The 16,740-nt window shown below is 30.1% G+C and overlaps 3 protein-coding genes across 3 annotated transcripts; 1 reads left to right on the top strand and 2 right to left on the bottom strand.

Moving 5' to 3' along the window:
* The first annotated feature begins 408 nt into the window (after positions 1–408).
* Positions 409–1,513, top strand: LOC132920829 (uncharacterized). The gene is made up of 2 exons (XM_060983526.1): positions 409–668; positions 803–1,513. The coding sequence occupies exons 1-2, from the start codon at positions 654–656 to the stop codon at positions 1,166–1,168; spliced, it is 381 nt and encodes a 126-aa protein (XP_060839509.1). The 5' UTR covers positions 409–653; the 3' UTR covers positions 1,169–1,513.
* LOC132920827 (bifunctional endo-1,4-beta-xylanase XylA) lies at positions 1,416–3,952 on the bottom strand. The gene is made up of 3 exons (XM_060983525.1): positions 3,798–3,952; positions 2,851–3,194; positions 1,416–1,981 (listed from the first exon to the last, which is right to left on the bottom strand). Exons 1-3 carry the CDS (start codon positions 3,810–3,812, stop codon positions 1,558–1,560), a joined length of 783 nt encoding a protein of 260 aa, XP_060839508.1. The 5' UTR covers positions 3,813–3,952; the 3' UTR covers positions 1,416–1,557.
* Positions 3,953–4,091: 139 nt separating this feature from the next.
* Positions 4,092–15,581, bottom strand: LOC132920826 (uncharacterized). Its single transcript, XM_060983524.1, has 6 exons — positions 15,313–15,581; positions 13,232–13,557; positions 10,060–10,474; positions 8,181–8,249; positions 7,280–7,369; positions 4,092–4,432 (listed from the first exon to the last, which is right to left on the bottom strand). The coding sequence occupies exons 1-6, from the start codon at positions 15,451–15,453 to the stop codon at positions 4,355–4,357; spliced, it is 1,119 nt and encodes a 372-aa protein (XP_060839507.1). The 5' UTR covers positions 15,454–15,581; the 3' UTR covers positions 4,092–4,354.
* Positions 15,582–16,740: the final 1,159 nt, after the last annotated feature.

The raw sequence follows: 16,740 nt of genomic DNA on the forward strand, positions 1-16,740 counted from the left end.
TTTTTTAACTCCATTGCCATAAATTATTATTCTTAAGTTTTCACTTATATTATTTTTATTTTGTTTGGTCAGACGTTTGAACTATAATAGTTAAACAGTAGTTTTTAGTTAAAATATAACTTGGCGTTATTAATTCATCATAGGAGAAATAGATAAAGTATTTGAATTGTGAACACGTCTTGTGTAACATGATTGTTTAAAATAAAGATAAATAAAATAATACAAATATACAAACATAATTATAATATTATGCTGTATTGGAATATAAATATAATACACTTAAATGGTAATGGCTATACGTGTTAACGAAAGATTTGAATAATTATAAGTTATAAAGTATTATGCAAACTATTATTATTGTTTGTAGGATTAAAATTTCAGAAATGAAAAGAATTAGTAATTTATGTAAAATAAAATCATCATCAAATATGTAAAAGTCAACGAAACCGAAGCATTTATTTAGTGTGAATAAAATATTAAAATATATAAACAACAACGAACACGCCCAATGTCAATTATTTAGATGAATGTGTTACCAGTTGACATTGAACGTGATCTGGAGCGCTCTTGTTGTTTTTTTATTCGTTCTCCTATAAAAGCCCGGGGGCAACTGATTTCAAGCTCAAATTATATTTCTCGCACTCGCTGTTACCATGAAATCTTTATTCGTAAGTATCACCGTCAAAAGAGCGAATCGATTGTATACATTTTGTATTATTATTACAATTATTCGTAAAATGCATGTGACGTTAACAAAACTATTTCATTAGATAATATTAATAATTATTACTATTGTTTATAGGTAAAGTTCGTCGTGTTATTTTTAGTACTTACGAGATCGAGCTGTGTTCCGGGAAGATTAGGTACTATCGATCAATATCTTCCGGAATTTACGGATACCGATGATCAGTCATATACGACTACTCCGACTGAGTCTGACGAAAAAACGGACGATTATATTTGGGACTACCATGCGGATGATAATACCGACGCGACCCCGAACCACATACCTTTGAAAAAATTAGTGGATCATATCGAATTGCTCGCCGGACAGGATGGTACTACCAAAGGGCAGTACGTGTACACTGACAAGGCAGGCCGTTCTGTTACCATCGTGTACGTTGCTGGTCTTTCGTCATCGCTTGCGGCGTACATTCATGCCGAATGAATACATGGTTTATTTGTCGTTGTGTTTAATTTGGTTTTTTTGATTTTAACATAGAATATGTTTTATGTTTCGGAGCATTATCTGTCAAAATCGACGTCGAAAACTGTTTAAAAAAATGCTCAATCGGAAACCGTTTGTTGTACCTACATGATGGTAATTAAATTTGACTTGATGACGATTTTCACCGAAAAACATATTCTATGTACGATAAATATTATATGTAGTCGGAACGACAGAAATAATTAGATTTTGTTATATATTTTATAAAGTTATTTTATTTATTTTTTTTTTTAACGTGGACTAGTCTTTAATAAAATATAAAAACAAATCGATTGAAGAACAATATGATACATTTAGTGGTTTGCTTGTGGCTTAGCTATAGGTGCGCATCAGTTTTGACTGAACGTGTAGCTGAAACCGTCTGGAGATCTGTTCAAGTTGAATTTGCCGGAAGCATGGTTGACGTTGTAGGACGAGGGTGGTGGTGTTGGGGCAGAGTTCCATTGATTCCATTTGGCAGTGGTTGGAATGGAGTTCCATTGGTTCCATTGACTGTGTTTTGGCGCCGCAGTCGATGGAGCGGAGTTCCATTGGTTCCATTGTCCGTCGTTAGATGACTCTGAACTCCATTGGTTCCATTGACCGTCATCGGACTTCGATGATGCAACTTCTGAACTCCATTTGTTCCATTGACCATCATCGGAATCCGATCCGGTTTCTGAGCTCCATTGGTTCCATTGTCCATCGTCATACTTAGGTGTTGGTGCCGAGTTCCATTGGTTCCATTGGTTTGGGACTGCTGGTTGTTGAGACCTAAAATATATTCAAAATAAATTTAAAAACAGGAAATCAAGCTTTGGCTTATTGTTTATCATATTATGCAGGTCAGCGTAAAATAATACGAAAATGTAATGAAAAACGCACGTCAAAAACCTATGTTGTTTTCATTGTTCGTAGGACACAGCTTATGTACAAAACTATGACCAATACGCGCGGTTTAAAAAATTATATATAATTGTGCCGAACAATTAACAATCTATTTCTAATCAAATAATAACATTTTAGTCATTTGTTTAGAACAATATTCATATAATATATGTCAAGACCATCGTTTACTGTTATAAATATTAAAACAGTATCTATAGTGGAGTAAAAAAGTATTATAATACATACTGCATCCATCAATAATTACAACATAATATTAAATTGTTTCATATCCGGTTGCAAATTAATTAAAAATCGTACCTATGTGGTTGACGATTATAATATTATAAAGGTATTCGAACGCGTATTGTAATTTTAACAAACGGAAAGTGCGAATAAAAGGTTATAAAAATAAAAACATATCTTTTCCGAGAGTCATCAGTGTTATTATATACCACGCAAACACACACATTCGATTTTAACGATCGCATTCAACAATCTTACATCGGTCTCTTCGTCTCTTGTGAGTATATTTCGAATCCAAAAATGTAAATGTCCGTAAAGTCTACTATGACCCTCGTCCAGCCCAGAAAAGTAGTAGAAAAAAGATAGAACAAAATGTAGGTACCATCATAATATTGTGCACAGGTATTGACTGTCTGTTTCCAACAATGTTGGCTCTTGGCAACCCATAGGAAAGAGTATGAGGGACGCGCAATCCATATATATATTAATCTATTGGTAGTAGGTGTACTCACCATTGGTCTTGCCATGGAGCCGACTTGGGTGCGGGTGCGTTGTGGGCAGCGGGTACTGGAACGGGAGTCGGGGCTACCGGCAAGTGATCACCGGTGGCCTTGAAACCGTCCTTGCCGGCTGTGTAGCTGACTGTGCGCCTTTGGCCGTTGGGGTCTACGTAACTGTACGAGCCTCGTCTGTTACCCTCAGCGTCCGCTTCCTCCTTGAACTGCACACCGTCGCCTTGCGTGTAAGCGGCGCCAAACTGACCGTTGTTGGACAGGTACCGGGCGTCGGTCAGTATGGCGGCGTTCTGCTGGGCGGCGGCCAACGCCACCGACATCAACGCCATCGAGACAAATACCTGAGATTGCCATAATATGCGGTGTAAGATACTTTCAAAATATTTTAAAGGACTGCTATCGATTGTTACGTTTTTAAAGTATCGTACCTATACGACTAAAACTTTAAAACCTGAGTCGAAACGATAAAAATACGCACCACCACAAAACCAAATAATATTTATCAATTTAATAGTTTATCTAACGCAAAAAACTGTTTAGTATTAGCAGTGTTTCGTGTTGAAACTTGAAATATTAAGATATATTTTAACATAATTTTGAAACTTTAACTAGATTGAATTATATTAAACATACTATTATGTGCTTACTAAGTTAAAACATAGATATACGAGAATAGTTTGTATTTATATAAAAATGAACATATGCATCAGACGAATTGAATTAAAGTTAAAATACGATCGGTCGCTTTCAAAGTGTTTTTTCAAAATTAAACTTAGAATATTTTTACAATAACTTCAACGCTTTGCACTATAGAATATAACTCAACAACCTTATCGATATAACAAAGCCTCTACAAACGTGCCTTTTACATACAGACACCGCGGAGTGTATAAAATGTATAGTAGTATAAGTAAAATTATGATTGTGTTATAAAGTTTACTTACGACAAATCGGCTCATGATTTCTTCAATATTGTCTTGTGCTACGGCAACTAGTAAACGAGAACTGTACTGCTTGGTGTCTGTGGATAGCGTATTTATAAAAGATCGTCGCCCGAGTCCTGATTGCCTTGCATTGCGAGCAAGGTTAACGGATACGCCCTAAGGAACCGAAGATAATGGAGGGAAACATTATCGATGTAAAATTAAATAATAATAATCATAAAAAAAAATCCTATCGTTCCATTTACGTAGTGTTTGACTTCCTGGGCGAAATTATGCTTAACCTGACCAAAACGAGATCAATCCAAACGGATAAATATGTGACGGTGATTGTTAATATGAATTTTCTGAAGGGCAATGAATGCCTGAAGTGTACGAAAAAATTCCTCGAGACGTGTTTTTATTTTTCATTATTTCATGGGCGTGCCCCAAAGAGTGCATCGGCTGAGTTGCCACCGTGCGCGTGGGAAGTAAGCGAGTGTGTTATTGTTTAGTAAAATTACATTTCTAAATGTATTCGTAACTTATGATTATTATTATTATTACTGATTTTTTATAATTTATTCGATAAATACGCGTCCTAAGTCCGGCGCCAATTGTATGAGTACTATAATGTACGTAGCCAATGATATTATAATCTAAAAAAACAACAAAAAAACACAAAAATGTGAGATGACTTTATTTTAAATACCAACACATCCTACCATAATTCCAATACAAATAACAAATTAAAAAAAAATATATATTTAGATATATTAACTATTTTCGATTCAGTGATAGTGAAAGTTTAAAGGTTTAAAGTAAATTATTACTTATTAGTTGTTACTATAAATTTTAAATTTTACAACTTATTGTTATTTTTATACAAGTAAATTCAGTTAATCAACTTTATAACCGTAAATTGTAAAAGTTTTATTGTTCCAGTAATTTCTATACGACTTATTGAAAGTACTTAATAGTTAATACTCATATTAATATCACAAATTATGCTTACGTTTATTTATGATGGATAAGTATATTTGTGATGTTTTAGAGCTTTTAAACTATTTCAATATTATAGTGTTCGTTTTTAATTATACATCTATTATACATGTTAGGTAAACTATAATATAATGATCATATAACATATACTTATTGCATCATCTCGTGAAGTTGTAAACCTTTATATTAAATATATTTTAAAAAACTTGAAAATATTTAATTTTAGTGACATGTATATTTTATATACACATATTCGCCGAACGTTAAATTGTTAACACTTAATAACAATTGGTTAGTAATATATATTTTTCTTATATTATTCTTAACAATTTTATTACATAGTAAAAGATATTGCCAACAAAAAGTTCTTAAAATATTTAAAAACGATTAATGTTTGAGCATATTAATTTTTATTCGTCAAAATAAAATTTAACACAAGCTATATAATATTTTGTTAGTTTTATAGGCATTTTCTTAACATTTTATTTATGCGATTTTTCATGTCATATTGAGATATTTTACTTTATGGTTATTATTCAACGATGATTCACCGAAATTTATTCGTACGCATTATTATATTTAACTTCAGTTAACTTCAGTGTAATAAATATGTACATAATATTTTAATTTATAAGACTTGGAAACATGAAAGCTATAACATAAGTCATAAAATAATGAAAATATGTACCGATATAATTATATGTCTAAAATGATGGTGTACAATATTATAAATATACAACAATTTATAATAAAAAATATTATGTCGTGTACCAACAATTTAGGTTTTATTTTTAAGTATTAATTTTTATCATTATTTTATTAGAATTTCAAAAAATATGTTTGTATTCTACATGTATAAGAATAATTTGAACGAACCTTGATAACATAATTAGGTAGATGAGAATAAATTACAGAGCGTTAAATAATATGGGTGTTATAACTTATACGTATTAAATTATATTAGTAATATTAACGAATAATGTCTACATATTATGCATATATGTCTACATATAATATATACATTCTGAACAATAATATATTTTACAAATTTTTATTATTTTATGATCTTAGAAATGTATTGATGGCTAGTAAAAAATATTTGTGAAAGATTCGTTTGGGTAATTATAATAAATACATATGAATTATAAACATTATAATATTATATGTCAATTATAAAATAACAAAGCGTTTATAAAATCGAATAATTCAATAATAATAGGTATTAATGTAGGCGCAATAATGCCACGCAAAGTATTCACAAAAGCATTGGCATTAAATATGATTTGTTAACACATTTAACTACTTAAAGTTTATATTAAGTATCTTTTACTTATGCTTAAAACATATTCTAACAATATTCGCATTCCTATGATTTATAAAAATAAACAGTCATATCATGGCAATGTTTTGTACTTAATATTGTCTAGAAAAACAATTTTTATGGTACCAAGTTAATATATAAGTGACGCATAAGTATTGTATATTTGTATGTATAGTTCATAAATATGTACTTTGCACAATATTGCCAAGAATACACGATTCAAAGAATTTGAAAAATTGAATATAAAACCGTCTCCACTCAGAAGATTCAATATTGTTATTTAAGTGCGATAATAATGGCTCGTTTTATATTATACTATTATATTTACTGTAATAACACGTGTTATTGTGTTAATATAATACTTCACCCGAGTAGTTTATCCAAAGCGTTGAGTGGAATACATGTTTATTCGTTCTACGTATGTTCGTATATTTTTAGAATTTATTTATCACTTATAATGAATAAGACTTGAAGTAAAATTGTTTTATTTTTTTTCGCTACCGTAGACAAGTATGTGTATACGCAACACTAACTATTATTGTGATGGATTTTAAATTTTTAAGTAATTGTGGACCTAAATAGAAAAATAGAAAATCTATTATTTAGTATAGCACAATTAATACAGTTCTGAATATCTTGATTGTTAACAGTATCTTTGGAATAGTAGGATAGGTTTGTACACCTATTTGTTTTAATGTATTTCTAAATGTTATTGACTTGGTATAAAATTATTTAGCATAATATACTTCAGTGGCGCCCAGACAGGTTAGCAAGTGGTCTTGGGGGGGAGGGTATATGGGTGACCGGTGGATATATGTAGTTAGATAAATTAGATACCAAAAATTATGGATTATGGTGAGACATCTTAATAATTATTTCTAATTATTTTAAGAGTTAATTACAGTTAAAGACAACAGTTCAAAAGAACGTTTTTTTTTAAATAAAAAAGATGGGTGGGTAACTTTTGTTAGTTGCATGTGTTCTCAAAATACCGTTGTGCACCACTAATATACTTGTATGTAATATTGTTCAATAATACAATTAATTGTGAAACCCTGAAGTCAGATGCAGTTTATTTGTGACGTCAAAATAATTCCAAAATAAATTTAAGTAGTATTTTATGAAAACCATTTCACAAATGGCAGTAGGTTAAGTTAGACCGTTTTGCTATTATTGTACTTACTGATGATAGAATAGTTTTATTGACCGTGAATAGACCAGAAGCTGTTATAACGGTTTGAGAATTTTGTACTTGAGACATGAAGAAAGTAACCTGAAATTGTACAATATATTCAATAAAATATATGTAATTTACGTTTTATTATACATATTACAAATTACTAAACATGACAAAATCTAAAGCAATACATGAATACAATATAATATGTGTGTTTGATATACATATAACTATATAAGTATTGATTATAATATAATATATATAGTTGTGCAATATTTAATGTTAATGTTAAGCACCAATAGGCAACAGGTATTTTATGTATTGAATAATAAAAAAATGTGGTTATTATTTCATTAATCCATTATGATGTGTAAGCGACGCGCGACGTAAACATTATTTAATCGTTATAAAGTATATGATTAAGGTGAAAGACATTATTTTTTTTATCGTGAATCACAACATGTAAAAATGTGTTGTGATGGGTTTTAGTACTTATATTATGAAAGTATCTATTTAAATCAGAAATGTCTATTAAGTCAAATCATCTGGGATTAAACTGATTGATACAATTTTACACATTTAAGCTGTAGATATTTGGAATTATAATAGGTAGGTAAATATTAAATTGTTAAATGGTTTAAACAATTGAAAATGTAAAATATACGAAAAATATTTGACATTTAACTAAAAGAGGTTCTTCTAATCATATTCTAAAAAATATTGATTTTATCTTTTCAATGTCACTTGGAAGCTAGAGAAGAAAATTATATACGTACATGTTATGATTGAATTTTAAATACGATTCTATACGATTATATTTATAACACAACTGATAACTCATATAGTTTTAAACTTAAATTAAGTAGATAATGTTTAAAATAAAAATAAATTCAAAATTTATGTATACCTGTTCAGAGCAGTCTTGAGGTAATTTCCATATCGGTATGTTTCTTAAGTCAGTTATTATTTCTTTACTCTGTATAAAATCGTATATAATATTATTTTAATATTACTGATTACATGGTAATATATATTTAATTAGATTTATAAAATCGTGCTTTATTATATTATTTAGTAAGAGGATAGCTGAAAATTAATTTTCTACTTTGATTTCAGGGTTGTTTAAATAATGTTCGTTTAGCTAAGACGGATATATTTCTATGACGTGATGAGTAATTTGATATCAAACAATAATGACGATCAAACACGTGCGTGCAATCTTTGCAGTGGTACATATTATAGCCTATGGGTACATAGGTATGTTATAGTATTGGTGGTGTAGAATTATCATAGAATCAAATCAGACCAAAGATTGACAGCTTTTTTTTAGGATATATTCCGTCTTTAGATGTGTAGTAGCTCACACCTCGCACACTAAAAATTCGGAGCGCCCACACTATAATGGATTTTTTTCCTCTCGGTTGAGAAATACTGGGTTGGAAAATAATTTATTTGTTTCCACCAAAGTATGTGACACGATTTATAAAATATTGAACACTTTCGATGTTTTGTGAGCATTTCACGAGCTGTTTTTACCCACTACCTCACAACAACTTTAGAGTTAAACAAGTCCCGCAATTGGCGTTGTGACTGTAACAAATCATGTTGTATGCAACAGACGTGTAGGTTAGGTCATGTCTTTTTCGTGAACTAGACAACGACAGACAAATACTCCGTTTAAAAAACAATTGTTTTTGCGATTATTCTGAATGTTTAGAATTTTTTTTTTAATGATAATCGTGATTTTTTTTTATTCTTTGAACACATTTATTTATTTTTAATATCAATATTGTATAATTTTTAATATCATTGCAATGCTGTATAGTGATTAGATACAATCTATTATACGAAACACTAGGAAAAAAACCAACAATTCATTGTTATTTCGTGTATAATAGGTACCTATCAAACAACTTTAATACAGCAGGTACACAGTATAGTTACAAGTACAAACACAATATTTGTTATGTAATTGTGCATGTCATGACGAGTAAACATTCATAACAATGGTGAACGGATGGTAAACCTTATAAAGTATATTTCATACTTTGTTGTTTATATTAAAATATTTATAATTGTAACACATTCGTGTATAATGTTTAAAATGTTTAAATGATAATGATTTTTTACGATGAATCAAACTATGAGTGCATATTATAGGCATTTTAGGCAGAATACAATTTAATTTTTTTACAGTAAACAAACGTACTCTGAAAAAAGGCATTTATTTTGTCTCATTTCATGAAAGTAGTAATAAAAATCGATCACTTCACGAAAACAACACATTATATTTGCCTGTCGTTCTACGGAATTATTAGACCGTATATATCCCTTTCACTTTCATAATCGTTCTATATACTTGTGTTCCTATATCTTTCTTAAGTGGAGGACCATGCCTGTGAAATATCAGGGCTTACACGTTACACAAATAAAAATTAGTGGCATTTTTATCTATTGTTTTAGATTTTATTGGTGTTGTTATAAATAAAACTAATTTTATAATTTTTTTTTTTTAATATAACAATATCTACGGGTTTTTTTCCAATGTAAAATATGATTTATTTCGTTTAGTAGTTAATAATTTGAGGGCAAAATATTCTATAATACTTATCGGAATAAGTATGTGTTTATTTTATACCATAAAAAAATCACTACACATAATATCAAAAGACAAAACAAATTCGAGGGCTTATTTTTTTTTTTTTTGATAATCCACCACTATCCATGTCGTTAGGTATATCTAATGCCTGCAGTGACGTACTACATAATATTATGTATCTAATTACAGATTCGGTGAGCGTATCTGACAAATAGGCGACCAGGTATGTACCGATCCAGGCATGCCCCAGGAACATTAATGACTCCAACATACTGACGCCCTTGTTCTCCAGCGCTGAGTGCTTGAACCTGTAAGTGGGCATCACGTACGTGTCAAAGTAGAACCGGGCCAGGTGTTCGAGGAACACGAAAAGCAGGTACGTGGTGAGTCGGGGACCGAACGCGACGCGCACCTCCTCGACGAGATCGCAGAGCTGCGCGTGCGCCAACCGCTCTGACTCCAGTACTTGGCACGTAGTCCGCGGAGTGGACGCGAGCACCTTGGCCACCTCCATGCGCCACCGCGTCCTCAACGACCGGAAACGGATGCACATCTCGTCGCAGAAGAGCAAATACAGCAGCGGAAATATCGAACTCATGTACCTGCAGCAGTGTAGTTAATTGTGACATCATCGATTATAGCAGTTTAAGCAGTATATTATCATACGCAAGAAATAAAATAACTTGATATCATTAAAAATACCCATAGTAGATAGGTACGTTCTAAAGTCTCACTCTAAATATCTCTGCTGTGAGATCTTCACACATAAATATATCTAAATGCAGGTTTTTAATAACCAACAAAAATTGCACTTTAACGAACAACGGTATTCTACATTTATTGTATAGATTACTGTTGAAAAACAGTGCATTTACATACATCGATCTGTCACAGAAATAATTATAACGATAATGTACTAGTAAGTTTTGTGACACGCTGTATTGGTGGTTAGTATTTAAATAGGTGCAAATGTGCAATGACAGTAATATGATAGATGTAAAGGCCGACGAATGGTACAAACGTTTCTGGTCTTATCTACCCACCACTCTACCAGCATCCGTCGAAAAATAATAGGCGCTGTAGTGTACCTAATATCAAAATATATAAGTATAGGCACGCATTTAAAACTTTTAGAGAATTAAAATGCTTAATCCCAGTATAGCATACACTAACACCAGCTCAGTCAATAAAAATGCATTTGGACATCTATCCCACTTAGTATTTGACATCACATCGGTACCCTACTAGGTCCACACGATTTATCGGGGAGGAGATTCGTTAGTGTAGTAATAGGGTGATAAAATAATCGTTTAATTGCCCGTGACGAATTGACGCACTGCATGTCCCAGAACGAGTGAAGGTATATGTCATATTTTAATAATTTTATTATTAAACGATAGGAAAATATTTAAAAATATAAGGAAAATTCAATATAATATTATACATATATTATATTTGTTGTAGGTTTGCGGAGAGACGTCGAAATTCGTTCGATGAATTATTATTCTAAACCGCTGCGTTGTATATTTTGTTTGCAGATAAGCGGAGTACCGGACGACGACATTTCGCTTGACGAATCTACTTCACCGCAGTATCATCAATAGAAATGGGTCACGTGTTATAAGTTATAGTGTTTATAGAGAAATAATGTATTTCGTATCTCCGTTTCCTGTTATGATTTATAGTTATAAGCAGTGGTGTGGTGAACGTGTACATGCAAATAAGCAACGATACACAACATATAGTATCTACCCAGTATCCACCCTTAATCCCCTAAATCACCTTAATATAATATAATAGATACAGTTATTATGATTAAATACTTATTTACTTGTTTATAACAATTTTGTGTTATAATATTGGTTACCATAATGTACCAACCACCTACCCACATATCCACCCAAACAATTGGCTACGCGTCATGAGATCCCTTTCACCACGCCACTGGTTATAGGTACACGTCCTATATATTATGTATCATATCTAAATGCACTGATGCAAACGGAACGGCCGCAATATACTTTTGTAGTTCAGATATATTGAAATAAAAAAAATATTATAACAAATATAGGTAGTTGAGCGTAATATAATATATAGAATAGAGTTGGTAATAATATTACGATGTTATGTAACAATGTAATGATAATTACAAGAAAACACTATACACCCACGTCACAAGTACCTATATTATTGTCTCTGTTAGTCAATTTCCTTACGTGCAAAAACAAATATAAACTACTTTCTTTACTTGAGTTCATAAACATGTGATTACGAATGTACCTACCTGTTGCAGTGCATTTTATTTAAACACAAGTGTTCGATTTAACACCTAATGTAAATTGTTATTTCAACAGTGCTGTGTGTCCAGATAGTAATAGGTACGATACGTGTGTATGTGTGCAACTGCAGGCGTGGATCTAATGAGGAGGGGTAAGCGGCTAATAATCCCATCCAGTATGGCGTAGGCTATTTTAAAATGATTTTAGGTCTTTAGGGGATTAAAAAAAACCTATTTTCATTCAAACATACTGAATATCGATCGATCTAATTAGATCTGGTATAAATATTGAAAACAAATTTGGACTTCATGTTTTGTTTTATTTAGATACTATTAATGATTATCAAACAAATTTACTTATCAAAAATTGACTTTGAAAATGTAACATAGTATGCAGGGGCGATTGTAAACTCGGCCTGAGGCAAAAAATATTTACATTTGCCGTATGCAGTATGTATTTTATATATGCTTTTTTTTAATTTTTTTTTTTTATTAAAAATCAAAAAGAAATATTTACAAATTTACAAATTTAAAACAAATACAGAACAATTTAATATTATGTTTTTCCAGGTTAACAAATTTAAAAAGTTGTTCGTATGTTCTAAAGTTAATATATTAGAACGTTCAAATTCGGCTTGAAATAAACATTTATAAAATGTTTAATTTTAATAACTCAAACTTGTAAATTTAATATAAGATTCCTCAACTCGATTTTATAAGGGATTGTTAAAAATAAAAAGTTTAAGGCAAAGACACATACTTGCACATACTTGTATGTATTATGCTTGTCATAATAAATTATGAGTAAGAATTTATTGTCTGCGTATAGATGGCTATTGTCCAGTAATAAAATAAATGACTGACAGCAATATTGACCTAGATTCATTTTTCGTAACTGTCAAATTTTTAATGACATGAAAAAACTATATATTATCTAATATTTAGGTACCAAAGTTATACTTGTCGTCTTACTAAAACAAAACCGTGTAACCTCTCGGCCTTTTAAAATTTCCAGATTCACGTCTGCGAGTGAGTTCGTGGTAGATTTAATATTATTGGTTAAGTAATAAAAATGCTATACCTCAAAATGGACTCATAGAATACTTTTGCTGACATTTTGTTAAGTAAAATATCAATGCAACCGCACGCGAGCAACGTCAACGTACATCCCAGATAGGCGATCACGTAGTAACGGGGGCCAGTTCTTTGCTCCGTGGGTCGACCGTATTTAGAGTCGAACCGGTTTGTGTTCTCGATGATTTTTGGCAAACGCATATCGACGTAGATCGATGTCAGTTGACTTAGAAATTCCCTGAGTATGAAATTAACCGTCCAAAACCACAGGGTGGCGGTCGGATTTCTTATGGCTTTCAACACCAACAAATAGCATGGCGTTATGTACGTTACCTTGATTGACACATACGTTAAAACAAGGTGTGATTAAAAAATATTCATAATCATCAATCATTAGTCAAACATAAAATACTTATTGAAATATATCATGTTATTATGATATTAAAATATTGTAATGTTTGCTTTTTCAGGTTTTCAATAAACTAGAATACGTTTCAAGTCGTTCGATTTATGAATTTCAGATTAGATAAATTATGATGTTTTATTAATTTTAACTTGCAAAGAAAATTAAAATTTGTGTTTAAAAACAAAAGCGGTTTATCTTCAAATGTTAACAAAATAGTAAAATATTTAACATGTTAAAGGTTAATATAATATTGTTCCGCTGTATGTTACACTAATATATTAATGTTTTATGATTACTAAAAAGTTATCAAGTTGGTAATTACCCTGCTGTACAATATAGGGGTTGTATACCTATACTTCATTATTGAGTAGTCGTTGTTATGAATTCAATTATAAATCATTATAGGTACCTACGTGTAAAATGAAAAAACGATCTGAGCGAAAATGATCTAACATTTTGGTAAATAAGATTAGGTTAGGTTATTTGATAATAACAATTTTAATAATAATATTAATATAAATATTCGGATCTCTTACCCTGATTGTTTTAAAAAGTACTGAGAATTTTCAATTTTTGGCTTCCCCGAAAGTACCAACAAGATCCAATTTACTACTAGAAAGTTGATAATTAGAGTAGTTTTTCTATAAGAAAAAAATATCCTGAATTTAGAGTTATAACATTATGAAATGAATACGTTCCTCGCTCCACTCAGAATCCAAAATTAAAATAAAGTTACATTTATTACCTATTTTGAACTTGTAATATTCGATTTTTTTCTATTTTGGGACATATGTTGGACAATTTCAGTAATTCTTTAACTTTATAATTGAATTGAATTGATTCAATGTTCACTAATGAAAGGTCAACTCGTTGTTTGACTTTATTTTACATGCATTTATAGTGGTCATTATGACAATACTTAACGTTCAGTTAAATCTAGAAGGACCCATTGTCCATCTCCTCTTTTATTTATCACATACTTATATTTAATTTATTTAGGTTTTTATTCTCATAATCAATGATTTTCTTCACTTATAATTTTATGTAGAAAATTTGAATGACATATTTTTGATAATACATTGTGTAATACACAAATATACAATATACATGTATATAATAAGTTTAATAAATTAAACGTTAACAACAAAGTAATTTAAAACAAAATAATTAAGAATTAAAATTAAGTTGTAATTCGTTAAATAAAAACAACGAGTATTTGAATTAATTATACTTTTAATTAATTTTAATTTCTTACAAGAATTTAATATAGTTGAGGAAAAAGGTGTTAGTATATTTGTATTTTCATATTTAGGTAGTATGTTGACATGTTGTAAAGGTTAACTTAATTACAATTTAGTTTTTATGTATATACATTAAACAAAAGGTAGAGAATAGAGATATATACTATAATATAATAGTGGGTTTAATAATGATTATTTATATTATTTATATAATTAGTGTCCGGACCCTAATAAGATTTCTTTAAGATTTATGAAACATCAAAACATTTAACACAAAAAGTGATACAAATTGATGATACCTAATCACTATTAGCTTGTCTGTGCCAGGAATAGTGAGTCTAATAATTTTAAAATTTTTTATTGAATAGGTATATTTTAATAGGTACAATACTATCTATTAGGTAGGGTATACCTATTAGTTACGCGTTTTATAATACATACCAATGGCCATATAAGATTAGATCCCCATTGAAAATCTATTCGACCATAAAACACATTTTTAAGGCTCGTTAGTCCCATGATTTTGTACAGCATCAACGTTGATCTTATATCTTCGTAGAAATCTTTATTCGAAATCGACATTTTTAAAAACAATAATATGTAAAACGAACGATGTAGTCATAAAAAAAATAATTGAAAGCATAAGTTTCAATTGAAATATTAGATATATAATATTATAGCCATGCGGTATAAACTTAGGTCGTATGCTATGCGAGTATTAAAACCATTTGTTGTGATCAAACAGAATTACATGACCTGTAAATTCATATGTTAAGTTTAAAATATTAATAGAATTTACTTATAATACATTTTGATTGGGAAAAATGCATATTGTGTACATATACGTATGAACGTCAATATCTTATCTTTTGACAATTTACAAGGTTCTAATTTAGATTTCATGAATAGTAAATTTATATAACTATTCCTCAAGAATGTCGTATTGTGCGCGTGTGTGTGTTTATGTGTGTAGTTTTTTTAATAATAAAAATATTGACCGTGTAAATATTTAAACAAAATAATAATATTTATCTATATTAATAAAGTAGGCGTAACTATATTGGTGAATTTATTACTTCGATGTATAACACACGGGAAAAGTGTGCGAGTTACTAAGTTTGATTGTCTTCAATTTGACAATAAATATTTCATCAAACGAGTAATTGGAACAATGATTCGATTATTCCGTCAGTTCTGGCGAATTAGCATTTTATTTTTTCGGTTTAGCATATTATATTTACTCAGTGGCCTCGGGTCTACATATTATATTCCACTTTTCGTTTAAACGAACGTCGAATAACAAAAGTGAATTTAATTAATGTATCATTTATCGTGTTTATTATGTTTCTATCGAAACAGTTTTCGTGTTGTGTAGACTATACGATTCCATGTTACATTACTATAATATTATAGGTAAATAGCTTATGTTTAATAAAGATATGGCGTGAATATATTTTTGTATTTGATTATTATGGGCGCATTGTGTACAACAAATAACTCTATTTTATCACTTTGGTAATTTGATTCACTAGTCAATAATGGATGACGGTAAGATTCACGAGAAAAAATTGAATAAGGAAATATTGTGTTGTTGAGTTATATGTATAATATATTTTTACTTTTTAGAATAGCTGCAGTATATATAGTACAAAGTATAAGCAACCTACTATAGTCTCAGACCTAAGTAATTAAGTTAGTATAGGTACCTAAAATACAGTAAGACAAGTTAAATTTTAAGTTTTGCTTTTGGAATTGATTCAAAATTTAATACATCTACAAAAAAATAAAGACACGTACCTATATAGTCTTACCAGACTTACCATAATTCATATGTATGATACATTTATTGATCCTTAACAGTAACGCACA

Source organism: Rhopalosiphum padi, chromosome 2 (genome assembly GCF_020882245.1).
Source record: "Rhopalosiphum padi isolate XX-2018 chromosome 2, ASM2088224v1, whole genome shotgun sequence".
In the NCBI taxonomy this organism is placed as follows: domain Eukaryota; kingdom Metazoa; phylum Arthropoda; class Insecta; order Hemiptera; family Aphididae; genus Rhopalosiphum; species Rhopalosiphum padi.

Excerpts from the sequence above, each read along its gene's own strand:
- LOC132920826 (XM_060983524.1), bottom strand. The coding sequence starts at position 15,453 with ATGTCGATTTCGAATAAAGATTTCTACGAAGATATAAGATCAACGTTG. Across the intron at positions 13,558-15,312 it reads CTAATCTTATATGGCCATTG|GTAACGTACATAACGCCATG; the intron begins GTATGTATTATA and ends GTGTCAATCAAG. Across the intron at positions 7,370-8,180 it reads CTCAAGACTGCTCTGAACAG|GTTACTTTCTTCATGTCTCA; the intron begins GTATACATAAAT and ends GTACAATTTCAG.
- LOC132920827 (XM_060983525.1), bottom strand. Across the intron at positions 1,982-2,850 it reads GCTCCATGGCAAGACCAATG|GTCTCAACAACCAGCAGTCC; the intron begins GTGAGTACACCT and ends AATATATTTTAG.